This window comes from Dermacentor silvarum, chromosome 6 (genome assembly GCF_013339745.2).
Source record: "Dermacentor silvarum isolate Dsil-2018 chromosome 6, BIME_Dsil_1.4, whole genome shotgun sequence".
In the NCBI taxonomy this organism is placed as follows: Eukaryota; Metazoa; Arthropoda; class Arachnida; order Ixodida; family Ixodidae; genus Dermacentor; species Dermacentor silvarum.
Genome location: NC_051159.1, coordinates 152,029,394 through 152,050,292, shown reverse-complemented (window position 1 = coordinate 152,050,292; position 20,899 = coordinate 152,029,394). Strand labels below are relative to the sequence as shown.

Here is a 20,899-nt window from a genome sequence, read left to right as displayed (position 1 = left end):
GGGGGGGGGGAGCCCCCTGGCTACGCCCCTGCACAACTACCATCCGCTGTCCGGCAATGGTATCTTCATCTTGCAGAACAGGACACTTTTTTGTTGACCTATGTGGTCATTTCTCAACGGCTATAGGCCACTCCTTTCAGAAGTTCTGCAAGGCAGTAAATCGTGACAGTTATATACATAGACAAGGTTGTGAACATTCATAAACAAGCGAAGTACATTATATACGCGGATGACAGCAATCGTTTTCGTAATACGAACAAATGGGACACTAAAATCGATCAGAGATTGAGCCTCGAAAAATAACACAAGGCTCAATGTTTCAAAGACTAAAGCGGTCATATCTCACCAAGGTAATAGGGCCACTGAATTCCCTCACATCAAGGTCCAAATAATTCCACATTAAAACGCTGGGTGTTTATTTTCGTGGAAATATGACACGGGATAAACATGTTACGGAGATGATGCAGAAGTTATTTCATACCACTCGTCTATTGTGCCGATCGATTCTGCTATGCCCTTTCTTGTCAGGTAAACACGTTTTTACGTAATTAACTGTTTTCTTCTGTATTAAACTATGCTGCGCTCGTCGGGGCAACAACAACATAAAAAAAATATAAGGAATTTACCGCTGTAGCAAAAGCCAGCTGTACATATCGTAACTGCCGTACCTGTTTCACGGAAGAGCTATTAATTCAGGCAACAGAACACTGTTCGCGCCGACTCTTTAAATAAGTATGCGCCTTGTCAGCCCTATAGAACAAATGTATTGAAGTGAACAAATACAAAAAGTAATTTAACTTGCCTGTAAAAGATTTTCACATCTATTCGAGATGTAAGTCAGAAATGCGGGAAATCGGCAATTGTCGCACTAGTTATGATGAAGAAATTTTAACGTACGGACTAGTGAAAAAATTATGACATATACAAGTAATTAACTATAATGACTTTCGACTGTTTTTGTGTACAGCGTAATATATATATATATATATATATATATATATATATATATATATTAATTTGCTATTACGACATGCTTGTTCTTTCTTCCATATCCCCACAAGCATGCACTTAACAATTTAATTGCACGTTATTTATTATTTTCTTTATAACGTGTTGTTTCGTTTTTCGTTTACGTGAGTTAACTGCGTTTTAGCTATATGGCTAGTTATTTGTAGTGGATCGTGCAGTGGGTTTTACAGTATATATTGCGTTGTGAACCATCTTCTTATTGCGGTCTGTCTCCAATGGTCTCACCGTAGAAAGCCAGGGCCCGTCAAACTGCTCAGCATTTCCGTGATTTCATTGTATAATGTATATTTACGCGTTATGCAGAAATATTGTATCGTATCGTATAACTTCAACAGCGATTAATACACATTATCGTAGGATAAATTGTTGGCGGCGTTTCTTTAAGGAATTCGCTTTTATCGCTGACGCACATTTAGTTGCATCACATGCGCTTCCTTTCTCCTTTTTATTGTCTCTGTTTCTCTTTCTCCTTAGTTAAAGTTATGTTCTATGAAATTCCGCGTGGGCATCATAGCCAAGATACAGAAAGCAACCCCAGAGTCAGGAAATATCTTGTAGATGGTGGGAGGCAGCGCACATGACATGACATGACATGACATGACAAGAACTTTATTTGAGTCCTGAAGAACTGAGGTCTAGGGGAGCCGAAGGCTCCCCCAGATTAAGTCGGTGGCTCCGCCCACGATGGGACCGGGAGGCCAAGTCCCGTCGCGATGTTGTGGGCCCTCTTGACAGCCTGGAGTTGAATTTGAAGATTGCTGCTCTTGAGGGATTCCTCCCATTGCTCTTTCGTGATGGATGGACAGGCGTTAGCTCACAGCTAAAAAGAATTCACGCAGGAACTCCTCTGCGAGTTGTCTAAGCATGCGTAAGCACTGTGCCAGAGCTTATCTCCACGCAGCCCTGTGTCATTATCAATCTTATGAAACTTGATCCGACCAGTATAAACCCTTATCAACTCTTATCAGCCGTTATCAACGCTATCGAACTAGATCCGACCCTTAACAACCCTTATCGGTTGTTGTCAAACCTTATCGGACTCGATCTGAGCCTTATCAATCCGGCAAATGAGACGCGGCAAAAGCCGCGTGCGTATTTGATCTACAAATCTTCATATGCAATCACATTTTTCCACCAACAGGACTGGTCCAGCTAACGTAGGGGCTGTCCAGGAGCATTTCTTTCTAGATAACACTGCAACTTGTAATGAGACTAAATAGTCAGTCGTACACTAAAACACACCTAGTAAAATGTTTTCTTTTTTTTATTTCGGAGTTCCCCACCACGGCGTGCCTCATAATCAGATCGTGGTATTGGCACGTAAAGCCTCATAATTTAATTAAGTAAAATGTTTTGAGTCGTTGGTAAAATGATCCCATAGAGTTAGTATACTAACTCTAGAGGAAAAGTTAGGCGGAAAAAGCGGGAACCGCAAAGGCGTCGCCATGATGCCTCATTTTTGTAGCACTAAAGATATTCAAATATTATGCAAAAGCAAGCACTTACATGTAGCACGTATGCACGGACAACGTTTTAAGTTCATTCGGTTATTTTTCAGAAAGATAGGATGGCTATTTGGAAAATTTTTATGTAAAATTTACGGTGCCTAAAAGGCTGCGTTTGCAGGCGCCTTAACTAGATGGCGATACCATACTGACGGAGGCTCGGGATCGCGTTTACAGTGTACGTGAATAGGTAATCGCGTTCACTGCTGCGCCTCGTCTGAATGCATCTCGTCGTCTGCGCCTGCGCACCTGCACATAGGGTAGCAACATGGCTAGCGCCCTTGTGGTTCCCGATTTCAATAGATGGGCGCCATGAGGAGCTTTTCCTGCACAGTTGGTTATATTGACTCTATGAATGAGCCAAATGGGATTCCCGAGTTGTACAGTAGACAAGTGCTGCTACCTCGTGGTCTTCAGTCAAACCATGAACTTGGCCGTATGGCTTCCGTGACTGTAGGTGCAGCGCACAGCATGGTGGCTCAGAGTGCGCGTCGCAGTACGAGTCCTTTCAGCGACAGTGCGCGTCACATAGCCCTTTATTTAGCCGAAAGTGATGCCTAGAGGGTACTAGAATAAGGTTATTCTTTACTTTGATTTCAATACATCTTCAATTGCAATCACATTTTTTTTCCCGCCAACATGAATGCTCCAACTAACGTAGGGCTGTCCAGGAGTATTTCTTTTTATGTAACACTGCAACTTGTAATGACCCTAAATAGTTAGTCGTACACTAAAACACACCTAGTAAAATGTTTCGAGTCGCTGGTAAAATGAGCCAAATGTGATTCCCGAGTTGTACAGTGGACGAGTGCCGCTACCTCGTGGTCTTCAGGCACACCACGAACTTGGCCGTATGGCTTCCGTGACTCTAGATGCAGTGCAGAGTACGGTGGCGCAGGGTGCGCGTAGCAATGCGAGTCTTTTCGGAGATAGTGCGCGTCACATTATCCAAGATTGCGCGTCACGTTAACCAAGATTCATGCTTAGAGTGTACTAGAATAAGTTTATTCTAGTACACTCTAGCCATGCCACTAGCTGCGAACAGTTGCGCATTCGGTAAATGATTACGCGTACTGATTACTTTCACTTCGCCCGGTCTACTCAGCAGCGAAGAGAAATTCCACTTGCAAAACTGGAGGATTTGCAGGGAATCTAAATTTGTGCTCTTCAGTGCTATGCACCATAGCTGGCTGCCAGTAAAGAAGGCTAGTAAGAAGGCAGTGAAGAAAGGGAAGTGCTCAGGGCGTCACGCTGGTCATGTTTCCCACATAGATTAGAATATATTCCTTCGTTTTTTTATTACGATAGCAATTATATGAACACAGAAGCGGATTCTGCCGTCGGCGTCGCCGTCGCCGTGAGGTACCGTATGACGTCCAACGGTGATGAAATCGTCGCCGCGCGCCTTATGCTGTATGTGCGAGTGAGAGCGCGCGAGGGACGCACGCTTTCACGGGGAGCGAACGCACGGCGGAGAGCAAACGCGCTTTCTCCCTGAAGGGCTGCAGAATTAAGCATCTCTTTCCTCCTTTACAATCACCGCATATATAGAGCCAACGCCTCCTATGTCAAAGTTTATACAGCTGATAAAACTACTTACTGCGCGTTGCCGGTGCTGCTGCATGTCAAAGTTTATACAGCTGATAAAAATACTATCCTTACTCCGTATAGCTATCTACTAATTTGCTATCGCAATTGATGCTTCGCCTTTCGGGTGAAACTGCGACACTTTTTAGTGTTATCTCACTACCTCCCGCCTTGAACGACCCCTATTGTCGAATAAAGTTGTACCTACCTACCTAGTGCTTTCTCAGTCGTTCATATAGGCTGTGTGGAAAGAAAATAAAGACTCGATGACCCACGATGGGGCCGCGTTTTATATTATGGAAAAAAATTCCTGGGCCAGAAGTAAAAACAAAGATTGAGGCAGGTGTCGTGAGACACAACATTGCGATGTCACCTCGTACAATGACGTGACAGCACCACAATACATATTGTTATCATGTGCTTGGATGGATGTGATTCGGTTTTCCACCGCATTTACGCTTAACACGGGTTATATCCAATCATTGCTGTGTAACTACCTAATGGCTTCGTAGGGCCACTGCCAGTCAAGCTTCCCGTCGGTCAATTGAAAAATATATGAAGAAATATCAAGCGCAATAAAAACGATATCACGATTCTTCAAAACTCACGTAAACTAAGATTGTATTTATCTGCTTTGGACGATTTAACACATGTACTTTGAAAAAAATATATATACAGAATATTTATGCGAAGGTTATATGTGCGCCGAATGCAAGTATCAGCAAACGGGCTTGTGTAACTTCTGTATGTTGACCGATAAAGTAGTGCCAGTAAGCGCATTCTTGTTCTTCGTAAAAAGTCCATACCGGTCCTCACTCGGGACACTGTTTCATCAATAAAGCTTTCTTTCTCTCTTGTCCATGAAACTTGAACATATAATGACGACTTATCGCTATATCTTAAGCACAGCGACCTAATTGAATAGAACAATGCATTAAATGGTTCTTTTATTGACGTGATGGTTTTTCATTAAGCCATTCGCGAATGTGTGTGCCACTGAGTTTGTGTCCATTCTCGGACAATCCACCAGAATGGGCCACTGTCATACAAGAGGTACAGAATCCTTGAATGTAGCTAAATATGTCATCACCTGCCATCACCATTCCTCCCTCGCCTTCGTCGTCGTGACATTGCTGCGCAGTCGTTTCACACTCTGCATCCGCATTTGATGTTTGCATTTAGGCGTAGCTTTTGAGTGGTGTAGCGCATAAACATAAATGTTGCATGTGATTAAGGTTGCGACATTTGTGGTGGATAATCATAAACACTACATTAGGTTGCAGGCCTGCATATAGGAAAGTAAACACCATTTCTCGCGTTTTCGTCAGCGGTATAGTATGTAATACAGACCGCTTGACTAAAGCTTCGCTTCACATAGCTTTCAACATGTGCGTTGGATATGCGCATTTTTTTTCAATTTACGGACCTTCAGCAATTTTTGTAAAAAAAAAATGAAGACCAAATTAAAATTTCTTGTCTAAACATGCTCCTAGGGGTGGGCAGCGCAACCAGGACGACGAAAGTAGACGATATGTGCTCGTATCATTCACTTCCTTTTGGTTTTCGTCTGGTTGCGCTGCCCACCCCTAGGAACATGTTCAGTTACCAGGTCGCCCAGCTTGCCGTGTTAATTATTTTCATGAATTACACAAAGTTTGTTCAGATCAATTCAGCGGTATGTTTAATGCAAGCATTTTCGTGTTTCCCGTGTACTTGAATAACAAAGTTTTAACTGGCCCCGTGATAAAGCTAGCTCTTAAACTGGGACGGGCACTTCGTTTAGTCGTCCATTTGACACGCGGCACCGCTGCCACTATTCACCCTGCGCATTCGCTTAGCCGCAAGGTACTAGAACACTGTAATGAAGCGACCACAAAGGCGTCGGCTAAGAAACGTTGTTGTCGGTGCCGCTGCTGCCACTCTACGGGCAGATGCATAAGCCTCGGCCCCTTCAATTTGGCTACTTTCTTGCCTTATTTCTTGGAAGTCAGAAGCTTCAACGGTATGCGTTTCTTTCTACGTATATAAGTGAAGAGTTTTAGCATTTACTCACCTGTCTTTCAACAGATGGCGTTAATGTGAACGGGCGCCTGAAGTTGCTGTATATTGCCCCCGCCCATTTCAAAAGACTATATGCCACATCCCCTCCCACCCTCCCTTCCCACCATCATCACCTCCCTGTCATCGTCAATGTTAGAGGATGCTTCAATAATATTCTGACTGATGAAAGAGGAGAAACTAGATCAGTTACGGTAGAAAATAATCGCGTTTCCGAGAGAGCGCTTTACCATGTAACGTGGCAGCTTAGATGGCGAGTATTTACGACGCATTTTCGGCGTGCGCACGTGCGCATTCACGTACTGCAATGCTTCTTATGCATCCCCGACTGAAACGCATGACCATCGGCCGCCGATCTTGGATACAGCGGCAGAGAACGCGTCTCAGCTTTGATAACACCACGAAGATTGCGCGGCTGCTTTTGCGCTTCAATGCATTAAACGACGTTTTGTTAAAAAGTAACTCGAATGTCAATGCATTTCCCCCAAAAGTTCTGGAATGAAAATCTCGAAACTGGTGTCATCCTGAGAATTCGTTCTAAGTAGATCGGCCTTCCGAACTGCACGGCTAGAATTTCTAAATTGCAATATGGGCCTTAAGGTAATTAGTGAGAAACTTAATTAGTGAATGTTTTTAATTGAGTCGATTATGCATTAATTTTTTATGCAAGTAATCTCCGCCTCTTCGAGTAGACCAGCTCATGAACTAGAATTGTGCAACCTGCCACAGGCAACCTTAAAAAAAAAATTGAAAGTGTTCGCTGAAACACCCGGTATATCATAAATACGTTCGGTGTGGTTGCCGCTTATGACTTCAGCTCATCGGCGCCGGCACGTGCCTGGAGAATCAACCGGCGATTGCAATGCACGCGGTTGTGCGTACGTACAAAATGAAATATGCTAATGCTAAAGAATTTTAATCAGCAGGATGGCTGATTAGACTCAGCAGGTCATAACAGCGAGGTTGTTCGATGCGACATTGAGCCGCAGAAGATGGTGCTTAGTCAACCATTGGTCGTGCGACAGCGCATTGGTGTCATGTTTCCCCTCGCGTTTGAAAGTTGTGACATAATTAAATTGCTGCTTAATTCAGTAGTAGTGAGAAATATGGTGTCAGTGATGATGATGAAAAAGGTACGGAAACGGATACCCACTCGGTTCTGCACGAAGTGGAGATGGCAATTCCGCGCAGAAGTTCATAATGCAATTACGAAGCATTTCCGGATTTCATGCTTACCTGTGTCTTCATGGCGCAGGAATAGGACAATCCTTGATTAAGTGGACATAATATAGGGTCCTCTCGCAATCTAATTTTAATTTTGAAGCATTTATGAGCCCTTCTCACAATTAAAAACACGAAATGGCAACTGTAAATGAACGTTCTTTTTATTTATTGTCACTTCATGCCGTGACATCGAAAAATTGCACTTGGCTTTATTAACAGCGCGTTTTTCAAGGCCATAAATACAAACAGTTCCAATATGAAACATGCTCCTGCAGGCGACACGGTGAAACAAAAGTAGCAAAGTTTTGCGGAGCTTCTCAAGGATGACAAAAATGTTAAAGTGTGGCAAATTGCCCGCACTCTGGTGACGTGGCTGTGCCGAGATGGTTTTGTGAACGCAAGCTCGTTTATTCTTTAAAAAAAAGGTGTCACAATTAATATTTGCGAAGGCGCACCTCTTTTAATATGTTGCTAACCGCTCGTGTGACTGCCGTGCTTTATTTGAAGCAATCACTTCAAGAAAGCAGCGTCATCCAGCGTCAGCCTGAGAACCAATCTTCGCAGCAAACGTTAACGCCCTAGCAGAGGAAGAAAACGGAAACTTCACGTAGTTTGGTCAGAAACCTAAAGCTCAAACAGTCCAGTTGGTATACGTTCACGGCTGCAAGAGCGCGACTAAAGACTAGTACTAAGAAAAGGAGGGCACACCAAATACGCCGCTGACAATATGAACTGACATTTTTTCTTTTTACTTTTTTGACTTGAAGGTTGTTTTCTGGTAGTGAATTTCTGCGGAAGTGAGGGGTTTCAGACCACATGACACAGTCTTTGTATATTGTTCGTTTTCCTTCAGTAAATTTCAGGTGATAGCGCTGTGTGGCGTTTCCTTCTCTACTGCGTCCTTGACTTTAGTCGCGCTGTTACAGCCATGAGCTAAAAGAGTTTGATGGATGTCCGGCTTAAAGTTTGTGCAAACATTTTTCGCTTGCCACTGTCGACTCCACTGAGCCTCATCTACTGCGAGTTATTTTCCCGGCACAGAACAGACATAAGCAGCAGGAACATCTGCCTGCGATGCTGAATTCGCGTATAAGCTTTTTTATACTATAACAAGCTGCAGTTAGGTTTAACTCCGAAGAACGTTTTCGGGTGAAGGAGCCAGACAGCGCGTATATGCTGAGGCTTGATGGTACTGGTGAATCCCTATTGTTTTTCTTTGTGTGAACATCACAGTCGAACAGCTTAGACTGTAAACGAATCTCGTTACTACCACGTATTCCAAGGTCACCGGAACTTTCTTTGAATTCGAAAAAAAAAGAAAGCTCGACATAATAACAAAACAAGCCTTGGATAACCATTCGGCACGCACACGTACGACTCGGTTAACAAACGACTAACTCGCACTTTCAATAAGTTACAAACTGTGCAAGTCGGAACAGAACTACTGGTAGTGATTGTAGACACACGTTTGGGAGACAATGATGCGCTATGTACAGATGAATTGACGCGATGCCTGAGCAAAGGAGGAACGTGGCAGTGCAGTTCCTCAGATGTCCTCCTCTATCCAAGCAACGATCTTGCCGTCCCAGCCAGGTACACGATCATCATCGTGAAGGACCTGCGGAGATGAAGAAGATAAGGTCAAAGACAAGAAAAATGGGAAGTAGCAGGACGTTGTGTGACCTGAACCATCCACTGCAAGAAATCCAGAGTGGAAGCGTATTGGTCGACCACTATACTTGATCAGCACAGAGCAGCTGCAGTTGGCGCCAAAATTCTACAGACCACCGAATTTGAGAAAACGTTGAGGTTCTGGGCAGGTTGTGGCCATAGCAAGTAATACCGCACAACCCTCTGTTGCTGGCGTGTACTAGTTAATGCTGGAACGTGCCCAGGCTGCGGAACTGTTCAGCACATTCTAAGATCCTGTGGTAAGTAAACTTGTGATGCCGTCTGGACATGCATGCTTAGCTGCGGCTGTTCGCAGAGCTGCACGAAAAGTGCCTACGACCTACTATCCATTGATGCATAAAATTTGTTTTAATCACTTACTTCCTCTTTGACCATTCCAAACTCGGGATCGAGGGTCTTGAAATGATATCTGTACTGGCCGGGACGATCAAACACTACTTTGAAGTCTCGAAGTCGAATGTCGCTGAGCCTGTTGAGAGCGAAGAAAAAAACAAAACGGTTCGTATATAAAACGTTTCTTTTATATTTTTTTTTGCTTTCTAAAAATATTTACTAAAAAGAGCAAGCCCTTGGAAGATTTTGAAAGAATCCCTGTTTGTCGTCAAAGGAATTGCAATTACATTGTTATGAGTTTTACAGTCCGAGGTTAGACCATCTTTGGTCTAACCTTTGTGGCAGACATACTCGTATTTTCCCACAGCCAACGCACACGGCAAGGCTGTGCGTTTACTGTAGTATTTCAGCGCTTTAATTTGACGGCAACGTCCTGTTGAAACGTCTTGTGTTTGTTTTCTGGACGCCTGCTACCCTTCCGGTTGTTGACCATAACGTCCTTCAGATGTCTTTATTGTATTTTCGTCTCTGATGCTTCCTTTATTCTTGTGATTACTACTTCAAGAAAACTTTTTCTTTCGTCATTCCTCCTTGTTATGCCCAGGCTGCCTAACTAGTTGCTGTTCAATAACAACAGAAATAACCTTGTCATCCCTGCTCCTTAGTGTACATTTTTTTTTTTGCATGGCCATGCCACTATTGCAATGATATGCACATTTCTAAAGTCACGTTTTAAAGGTACACCATGGTAGGAGGTTGGTTGACTAATTTGTGAACCTGACCTACGTTTGTGAGCGCAAAGATTAAAACCAACAGACTGATGATGTGAGAACGGTCCTCGTTTTATCTGTAGCTGTAATCCGCTTATGCTAACCGAAGCACTCCTACTGCTTCATGCAGCCCCACTTTCTCTCACTGAGGCTCGAAGTAGAGTCACAGTCGACGTCACTTCCCGCGATGTTGACTTTAAAAATAGTTTCCACACTGTATGACTACAGTTGCATGCATTGATCTCCCTGTGAACACACACAGTGTGTTTGGTTCCTTCTACAAGCACCAACGTGTCACTGTTTGTCTACACAACAGGAGCTTTGTCAAGCGTCTGTGCGGCGATTCTTTTTTCGATCGCCCATTTCAAATCAAACCAAATGACTCAATAGTTATTCAACATCGAATTTGCGGTGAGCACAGACAAAAAAAAAGGCTTAATTAGGATGGTTTGACGGGGCCTGGTCCTCCGATGACAGACAGCACAACGCCTGGACGCGGATGTGCCAAAGAAATATACATTGCATATAATCAAGACCATCTACGTAAAAAAAATAACTAAGAAAGAAAAAAGATAAGAGAAGGATTTGCACACTACTGCAATTTATACGCACCTAACAATAGCAGTAGATTACTTTGGATACAGTAAATTTACAACGAACAAATGTATATAGGTGCACAAACGCCGTGCTATTCCTTAATTCAATAGCGCTAAACTGCGCAGGAAACTATAGAAACTTTACAAATACGAAGACATGGCGGAAAAGAACACGATAAAAATAGAACGCCACGTACCCAGGCCTGTAGAAGCGGTATTAATTATTAATTAGCTGATTAACTAATTCATTTATTCGAGGACTTGCCTTTTGGGTATGGCCGACAGGAACGGAGTGACCGACCTCTCTGTGTAGTAGATCACCTTGGTGCTCGCTGGTTGAGAGCAATGGCCGAGGGATGCTGGAGGGTCGGTGCGGTAGCCGGGAAAGTCTGTGGACACGCGCGAAGAGTGGAGCACGGTCAAAATTCATGAAAGCATACACTGCACGCGCAAGAAGACAGAAGGAGAGTGGATAGGAAGAGTGCCACGTTCTCCCGTCTTACATCAATGATTAGTATACTTGATTTCATCTCATTTCACGTCGTTTCATTAGCAGCAGAGGTGGCAGCAGCTATCAAGGCTAAGAAAATGATACCGCACTTGCAGGAATATAACGCGAACTATATATTAACCTACAAAGCACCTCACGCCCTGTCCGAAATTATGCCCCCATATTTTTTCTATCTTTCTTCTCTCATTTTTCTTCTTTTTGACGCTTTAGAAGTAGACGAGCTCACCCACTAAGCAGCAAGGCTGCGCGAGAAAGACATACTTTAGATGTCAGAAAACACATAGACTGCTTCAAAATAAGACAAGTTCAGCCACTAAGCAGAAAAGCCGCGCGAAAAAGACATTTTCTGCATGGCAGGAGGCGTGGTGCTGATAATAACGAGAACGCAACTAAGTGTCCCAGTGTTCGACTGCGCAAAAGATTTCTACTGCAATAATAACGCTTACCCAGGCACTAAGTCTAACGGACCGAACTACTTCAGTGATTCGCTCCACGTGGCCTCACTACCCATACGTACAGTCAACCACAATAGTTTACGGGCCACGGTAACTCAGAAAACTGTTCAATTCCCGAGCAGCCTGTAGCAGAAGCCAGTAAAACTGTATAAGACAATGTTGGTAGCATATCCCAGTCGAGGCCCGAAATGCAAATACCAGGCTGTGTTGTGAGGACTGCGGAGATATTCAGCTTTTTCTCAGATATTATGATCCGTAATACTTTGTGATTGACTGTAGCTGCCCTGTCGGGTCCTCATCTGGCCAACCGGCGCGGCACTTTCGTTCTGTGACAAATTTAGCGGCGATCCGCTAAAAGGCGACCCGCTACCGCGGCGCGTAACCGCGCGGAACACAGCACATCCCGCTGATAATGCTGCATGGCACATTGTTAGTTCGCGCAATAATCGTAATGTTATCAATTTTGTTATTATTTTCCCAGTCACCAAACTTACTTCCTCACCCTCGTTTTCATTTTTACTTATATTCCCTATCGCCTTATATTCGCGCAAGTACAATAGCACGGCAAGCAAGCGCTGGCTACCTCGCACGGCCAGCAGACATTGAAAAGCCAGCTGACAACACCCGTTAAATCGCCTTCCGTTAAATCTGTCCCCATCAGCGCAGTGTAGAAGAGACGGGTGCACAGAGCTCATGCATTTGTGTATTTTTTGTTAATTCATTTGCGCATTTGTTGCATATTTCACGTCTTTGTTTGAAAGAGCGTCGCTTCTAATCTATCCAACTCGTTCCCAGTTGATCCTATTTATCTATGAGAGGCTCCTTAGGGCGTGCCTAGAGTAAACAACCGCCTTTTATTTTTTTTGCATCAAATGTGCCTTATGCTACGCATGCAATTGATTAGGCAAAAGTGTGTTTGATGTGGTTTCTGAAACTTCAGCTCGCTGACAAAACCACAACTTCAACCATTTTGTAGCTATCTCCATCTTCTCCAACATATCTGCAATGACTAAACTTCATTCTACCTGCAAACCAAAATAGACATGTACCTTGTTTATTGGATTATGAGTTCGTTAAGGGAGTAATTATATCATCGTGAATTTCGTAGTCGTCAGAGCACCACGGTGCATTTTTTTTTCGTACAAGTGGGCGCTTTACTGGGATGACAATTGCATGGCACGATAATTCACGATGCACATATGGTACGTGCATGCAGTCATTCTGTTAGTAACATGCCCGCAAGTCACTCGCATGCCGACACAAAACGGCAGCTTAGTGCGCCCAGAGGTGGCGGCGTATAACAGGAAAGACATGCATAGACTTATAAGAACCTTCTAACGTTGTGATTGGTAGCCGCCGTGGGTCACCCGTCGAGTCGAAGTTCAGTCGACGCGCAGATGCAGCGCTTAGGGAACCCTGAAATCAAAAGGAAAGACCGTTAACTGAAGATCAAACAAGCAAACTAACTGACAGACAAAAACTAACTAATTAACTAAATAACTAATTAACAGCTAACTGACAAGTATTTGTGCATATACTATACTATAGCGTTAGCGCTTTGCATTTATTTGTTGTTTTATAATAACCAATTATTATTACCCGACAGTTGACTTACTGATAATGTCTTTCAGTTTTGCGAAATGAAAGGGCAAAATTATCATTTGCCCGAATGTATCACGAAGCTAGAAAGAAACACGACGAATTCAGATAAATAAATAAATAATAAATAAATAAATAAATAAATAAATAAATAAATAAATAAATAAATAAATAAATAAATAAATAAATAAATAAATAAATAAATAAATAAAAGAAGTTTGACGCTTGCCCAATTTTCGATCCTTAATGAAACGACGCTGTTTTTAGCAGATACCGTAGACCTACGGAGTGATCCGTAACTCCCTAGCTGAGAAAAACCGCTATACTGCAAGGAAAACACTGCTCCCATCCGCTGTCGCTTTTATCACACTGGCATTGCTCACCGTGGACGGGCAAGCGGTGACTGCTGCGGCCATTTTCTCCATGCAGGTGACTCGTTCGAGTAGTGTGCAGAGCGACTGCTCGATGGTGTCCAGCGTGTGTTGGTAGGGGTCGTCCAGCCTGAAGCACTGCCGCAGGCTGCTCAGGGCCTCTTGCGTCACGCGAAGCTCCTCACGCTGCTGCGCGTGCAAAAGAAAAGCGAATGCGTGACCGTGCAAGGACACATCGCTCAGTCGAAGCAAGTGCCAGATCGTCTCCTTGTCCTACAGGCATCTTTGCCTTGCTAAGAAACAGGAAAGCTACCAGGAGCAGAATGTACTCGCAACAATAGCCACGAGATCGAAAGACACAGTCGTTAGAACAAATTATCGAGATCTTGAATGACCTTGAAAGTGTTCTGAACACATGACTGTACGCTACTGCAAGATATACTACTGTAATTTTTGCCGCATCCGAAATCGCGGAAGAAAATATCCGTTTAAAGTGAATTGGTTCGATGACTATTATCAGAAAGCTCACCTCAGGTGCTCAACAAATCACGTCGCGCGAAATGAACTCCAAAAGTCTCTCTTACACATTTATTAACTGGTGTCACCAAACTTCGTGCGAAGCTGACCTAGGAAAATGAGCCTTCAAACTGAGTGAGAAAGGCCCAGTTACGGTATTGATATATCCATGTCTTATTCGTTATTTTCCCTATACATACAGTGTTGTTGGAAACAAAGGGATTGTTATTAGGAGTGCTTACTTTCATTTAATTTATTAATTTAATTATTTATTTCATTTATTTAATTAACAATAGTGTCAGCTCCTTTTTGGCAGCCAAAGCAAGGGCGGTGCGTAATATAAATAGGACACTTTCATATACAGCAAAATGATGTCGAAATACAATTCAAGCAAAACATACACAAACAAGCAAAGGTACTTGTACGGAACAGCGAAGAACAATAGCGCCGTTTACTATAAGTGTGCGAGTTCAACGAAACAAACAAAAAAAAAGGGCCATGTAAGATATAGTTGGATCACTGGTACATACTTACTGGACTTACTTCACTTACAATCGGTACACACACAAGAACATATAACGAAAGAAAGCACGCGCTTCTCTCATAAATGTGAAACCAGCGGATAGGAAAGAGTCGACCTAGTGGCCATTCTTGACTTCTTTCGGAAGCATTTTCCAGTCTGTTATGGTTGTATAGTTAACTCTAGGTTCTATTTGTTTCTAAGTTCTAGGTGGTGCTGGGTGACGTAAGCACACCGACGCCTCGAAGGGCACGGCTTTGCGCTCACTGCAGCCTCCCAATTTCGGTTTCGCGCGCTCTGATAGCTGAAATTCGTCGTGCGACGAGTACTATTTCTGTCCTTCCGCACGTCTCTCTCCCTCTCGTGTTATTCACTCTATCATTCGTAACACGCACTTCCTTGCGCGCAAGCGTGGTTCTTGGGCGGTCGACGACTTCTGTGAATCTCGGGAAAAGACGGCAAGTCACGCAAGCGGCGCATCGTCGAGTCGTTAGTCACCCAGCGGGAACAATATACGAGTTCATTCCGTAGCCAACATAAAAACCTCGTGCGCCGAAATAATCGTACCTCGCGGCAAGATATATACACCGCCCGCGGCCGGGAAGCCACCACATACAAACAAGCCAGGGAAAAGGAAAGAACCTGTCTTGATCAAATGCATTAATATCACTGTGGAAATACGGACAACGCGTAGAACATATTGCCGCGTGTGGACACTCTGTCTATAGGTACGATTCAACATTACTTCATGCAGTGATTTATGGACGCCGCAGAGAGATATTTCTGAGTTTGACAACAACCGAGACTTAAAAGAAAGATATCGTATTGCGAGTGATGTAAGAACCTGTAAGACAGAACACGCTGTAAGCACGTTTGTAAGATAGAGCTGCTAACTTTGGTAACGCAAGATTCGAGTTCCATCGCCTGGCTCAATGACGCGAAGCAGTCCAACTCAAGAACTCCGGTCAGCGTTGTCTGACACGTTATTTCGACCATCTATACGTTTTACCATTGCGGCAAAGCGCTTGAATTCGGCAACTAGAACATTCCAAAGACTGAGATTCGGGCTAGGCGAAACTTGGTGCGTAATAGTTAAATGAGTGAGGAAGCAAGGACACGTTTCTTGTCGTTTGGGATGTCGTTTTACTTACTTAGCAACCTTATAGCAGTTTATATGCTAGCGACACCACGGCGTGATAAATGAGAGAGAGAGAGAGATGGAGAGGAAGGCAGGGAGGTTAACTAGATGTTAGGATCCGGTTTGCTACCCTGCACTGTGGTAGGGAAATAGGGGTTAGAAAAAAGACAGAGATAGAGTGAGAAAGCAAAGAAAGCACACACATAAAAAAACGCACACGCCGGAAGAGCGTTCTAATCACAGTCGTTCAGATAGGCCGGTGGCTCGCAAGAAGCGCAGAAGCGCCTGCACGGCCTTCTTCTGTGACGTTATAAAGTCCAGTCTGTGGTGGAGAATTCTTTCTTCCGACAGAGGGCGGTCGTCCAATTGGTTGAACGCGTTGTTGAGATATTGTCTCTGCACACTGTCGCAGATCTGCGCACTGTCGCAGATTGATCTGCGGGCAGTCGCACAAAATATGTTGAATCGATTCTATGAAAGATACGCAGTGTCACCTGGGCTGATACGAGATTACTGTAAGTAACAAGATACACCGCAATTTTATTGCGGCTGCCGCGGTTGTCCACAAAGTTCTTTCCCAACTGCACACTCCGCCAAAAGGAAAATCTATCGTATACGGGGCATGCATTTACACGCACCTGCGGGCGGTGGTTAAGCGACAGGGGCGTTGTCGTCCGGTCCAGTGCCTCAAGCGCGGTCGCGTCGTCACGATGGTCCAGTTCCTCCTGCGTGGCGATTAATAACAGCACATCACACAAAACGCGCGCGCACGCCCCGTAATTCGAGCCACGCTATGTAACGTGCATGCACTCTGCGTAGGCACGCGACTTTTTTTCGCAGCGACACCTCGAGTCATTGCGCAGTTATTCACCCACGTGTCAGCGATCACCGACAACGTGAAAATCGTTTTGTAGCTTCCGGCGCCGGTATATGTTGGCTCAATGAGGAAGTGTAAGATTACAGAGAAGCAAACGGCGCCTCTCGGAGCGGCTGCGACATGGTGGAACTATACCATAGGGGTGTGTCCGTCCGCCGTTTACGAAGTGACCCCCTATAAGGTGTCCGATTGTACAGTGCTTTCCGAGCAGCGACTACTTCCCCTATGGCGTCACGTGCATCGCGATCGCAACGACGTACGTTGAAAGAAATGAGAACGATAAAAAAATAAACAGCTTTCCGCAAAAAAGAGAAAGAGGAAAACGAGCTCCAGCACAAATCGGAAGTGGATTAAGGCAAATCAGCGTAACTAATTCGTGTCGCCGTCCACCTGTCAAATAAAGTGCCCGTATCACAGGATCTGTCGCGTCTAGAGGGAACAGCTGGTTACTATTCTAGTACTCATTACAACTCAGATTAGATATGACAGCCTATAATATTTGACCACTTAATAGATGCGCTATATCGGCCACTTTTATTCGAGATGCGTACCGGCTGGTATGCGGAAGTTAATTTCGCTCGGATACTAATTAGGCGCTAAGTATGACACACACATGCCGAGTACCTTCCTAACGTTCTTCTTTTTCTGCGTCCACGTGCGGCAACTTAAACACAAGTTCGACGGCGTCTTTCTGTTCAATTAAAGTTCGCAACGGGAGTTCTGCCAGCCTTGGTTTGACACACGCGAGCCCTGCGAGGTTTAGCTGCCCGGACATTTAGCAGGACAACGTCCTTGTTTGCAGATCTCGCCCTTTTGTATTTCTCGAGCGAACGGCAAGATATAACCAGGACTACTTACCTCAAGCTTAGAGAGCAAGTCGCATTTCTCCTTGAGTTCCTGTTGCAGCAGCAACTGAAATAACGCGTGCAGAACATATAATAAGCGCAAGTGTACACAAGTAATGTGTGCGTTAACGTGAGATTAAGACAGCAGAAGTATTATTGGTCTAGTTCACCGTACTCCCACTTTCTAAAAAAAAAAAAAAATGTGGATATACCCCCCCCCCCCCCCCCTCCTTTGCGCAGACACATTATTCTCACCCACCATTCTACAGTTAACCTAATCTAGAGCATATTGAAGTGTTTAACCTTTTTTCGGTCATTACACTGACTGTTTAAGCTGGTGCAGTAACGCGTTCACAAATAATTTATCTTCCATACTTATATGTACCCTAATCCCGATGACACGTGTCAGTGTGTATGTTTTGCAATTGCTCTGACTTATTTGACATTGCTTGCTTTTTTCACGGCCGGGTGGCGTGAGTGGGAGGTTGATATGGTAGATAAAAACATGCATAGCATAGGTCAACATGTCAAGCAGACTAGGTGACTATTAGTCACCGCCCCGTTTCAAAGGGGAGACCATTAAATCATCATCATCATCAACATGTTGTTTTTAGTAATAAACTTTAGTTCAGAGTCATATCATTCTCTCGGCCTTCGTCTTTCTTTCTGTTTGTTCATGCATGCAGGTAAAAAAAAAGGAATAAAAGCTATAGTTCGGTGCACGCCCGGCTTACTGACCAAGGGAGCCAGTGGAAGTGCATAGTTGAAGTTCGGGCGCCACTGAGCTACAAGACAGTGAGCTTAACAAACGCGCTTTATGGTCGAATTGAAAAAAAAAATTGGCCGCATATCTGCTTACTTCGCTGCAAATTACGTCGAAAGACGATAGTCTTCTGCCGCCCTTGATACGTAACGCCATCTCTTCTCCACCTCCCACCCCTCACGCTCTTCCCCTCCCCTCTCACTCCTCCCATGATGAATGTAATGGAGGTTTTGCTGAATTCAATTCAAATTTACCTCTTTCGCCCTGCTCTCGCGCCATCTGTTGGGACCTTTTATTACTTACTGTTCGCTTAAAGCCGGCTACAGAGCCGCGGCTTCCGTTGGCTTGTCTGTAACGCGTAGCGTCTCTTCGACACCATTTCTAATGCGTTAATTTTTAATTTACGAACGCAAAAACCATTCCAATCTGTATTCTTAATTAAATTAACGCTGCGGATCACGGTTATGTGCATATAGTCTGCCTCAAATAGGTCTGAGGTTTCCTTTGCGCTGTAAAATGTTGACGTGATGACCTCCGTGCCACCAGTGCTAGTAACTTGGTTGGTTTGGGCTGGGCGGTTAAATCGAGTGACAGACAGACAGACAAATTTTTTCGTGTTTAGGTAGCCCAAGAAAGACTATCGTCTTTAATAAACACCAACACCGAGTCTGGACTCCTTCCTTTGCTTTCACGAACGCAGTCCTAACGCAGTCGCGATGACTATTAATGCGCGGTTCGGCCAATCTTCACGCTGTAAGGAACGCTTTGTGGTGAAGGCTGGAACTTATGTGCAGTGGGTGAATTTGCGCAGCTTATAGGTAATAACGGTACGCCTTGTGGACGCAACTGCCTAGCTTTGATACGTATTGAAAGATTATTTATTCGCATCTTAGAGAGGTGTGAGAGGCGGCTTACGTTTTCTTCGTGAACCCGTCTCGTGGCATCGCTTTCGGCGCCTGGAACTTTTGAGAGCAGTTCATCTTGAACGTGAAGGAAGGGACTCTGGAAAATAAGCCAGATGCACTCAAATCAGCAATCTGGCAGTCTGAAATCTGATGAAGCCAGCATTTTGCGCATTGATATCTTAGTGCGCTCATATTAAATTTAGAGGTTAAATAGTCAAGCAACTGCAGTGAGTTGAACAACCATTTCATTCTTCAGCCGGATGATGTAGGCAGATAACTAGCGCAGTGATAGCTGTTGCGTAGGTATTTATAATAAAACGGAATACTCAAATGATTACTTGAATACTCAGTCAATCAATCAATGGCATTGTTTCACTGTGAAAGGTTTCTGCCACGTGCATGGGACGCTCCAATGGTCTTGAGCCCATCATGCTGCGGCCCCTTGATGTGAAGCGGTAGAATGCTGTCTACTATATGTATATCGACTCATGCAACGCCCGCAACCTGGCACTTACAGATTCTGGGTTTGAGGAAGCGTCGCATTGAACTTCTGTTGACTCCGTGGCAACCTTCGCTGTTCCCTGCAATTGTCCCGAAAAGAAAGAAAGCAACAAAAATAATTTTTGAAAAATGCAGTCATAGGATTAGCGCGATGCTTACATCTGAGTAAAACGTTGCCTTAGGCTAGTTTTAATCCATGACGCATAGATTTTTAGCTCAGAACTGCGACATCATGTCACCTACCATTTTCTCGTTTTTTTTTTCATCTCAATTTTTTATTGAGTAATTTTTATCACTCATAGCGCCTTAGTCCATATATAAGTGAAATGTAGTAGCAGAAGGCCCTCTGCTTCCAACTTCTGCTTTGTAAGGTGAATAGCCGTGAGAAAATAATCGCCTCTTATCCGGAGAGAGTCCGTGAACACTAGTCCAGACCATATTCAGCACAAAAGGCGCTGAACACATTGTTCAGCTCCTAAGGATATGGGGACTGAGTGACAGACTTTGATAGTTCTCGTCTGCTACATCGCGCTTACGTGCGTTTTCTCTTATAGTTTTTGTGTTATTTTAACTCGCTTATCCATCTTACACCTTTAATTTGATTAAAGAAGACCCCGGCACAGGGTAGCCAGCCGGTCTGAACGCTGGCAGACCTCTCTTCATTTCGCTCTCTGCTTCCTCTCTTGAAGAAGTTATTCAATGAGTGAGTGAGTGAGTGAGTGAGTGAGTGAGTGAGTGAGTGAGTGAGTGAGTGAGTGAGTGAGTGAGTGAGTGAGTGAGTGAGTGAGTGAGTGAGTGAGTGAGTGAGTGAGTGAGTGAGTGAGTGAGTGAGTGAGTGAGTGAGTGAGTGAGTGAGTGAGTGAGTGAGTGAGTGAGTGAGTGAGTGAGTGAGTGAGTGCAAAAAAAAACGAAAAACAAAGGGCCGTTCGTTCGCTCGTAAAAGTATGACATGTCTCTCATACTAAGCCTAGTATACGTACATTCGTGCGATGGCTGCCGCCGCCTTTGTCACGGTCGCTCTTTGACTTGTCCGGAGGCCTGGAACTATGCCTTCCGTGGCCCCTGAGTAGCTGCAAGGAGAAAAAGAAAGCAACAGGAAAATGA

At 44.2% G+C, this 20,899-nt stretch overlaps 1 protein-coding gene across 3 annotated transcripts in view; it reads right to left on the bottom strand.

Moving 5' to 3' along the window:
* Nucleotides 1-7,543: 7,543 nt before the first annotated feature.
* LOC119456248 (uncharacterized) overlaps nt 7,544-20,899 on the bottom strand; it is a 104,161-nt gene continuing 90,805 nt past the window's right edge. The window contains exons 5-14 of one of the 3 annotated variants that reach the window (XR_005193087.2): nt 20,776-20,865; nt 19,810-19,875; nt 19,305-19,391; nt 17,640-17,693; nt 16,543-16,629; nt 13,743-13,919; nt 13,100-13,176; nt 11,060-11,183; nt 9,456-9,564; nt 7,544-9,021 (exon numbers count right to left, since the gene is read on the bottom strand). Coding sequence is in view for 2 of the 3 variants with exons in the window: in XM_037717896.2 (XP_037573824.1) it covers nt 8,950-9,021; nt 9,456-9,564; nt 11,060-11,183; nt 13,092-13,176; nt 13,743-13,919; nt 16,543-16,629; nt 17,640-17,693; nt 19,305-19,391; nt 19,810-19,875; nt 20,776-20,865 (951 nt within the window). In the remaining variant the exon portion in view is untranslated. Of the gene's footprint in view, nt 9,022-9,455; nt 9,565-11,059; nt 11,184-13,091; nt 13,177-13,742; nt 13,920-16,542; nt 16,630-17,639; nt 17,694-19,304; nt 19,392-19,809; nt 19,876-20,775; nt 20,866-20,899 lie in introns of all 3 variants that reach the window. The other 2 variants (XM_037717898.2, XM_037717896.2) reach the window with 2 other exon arrangements.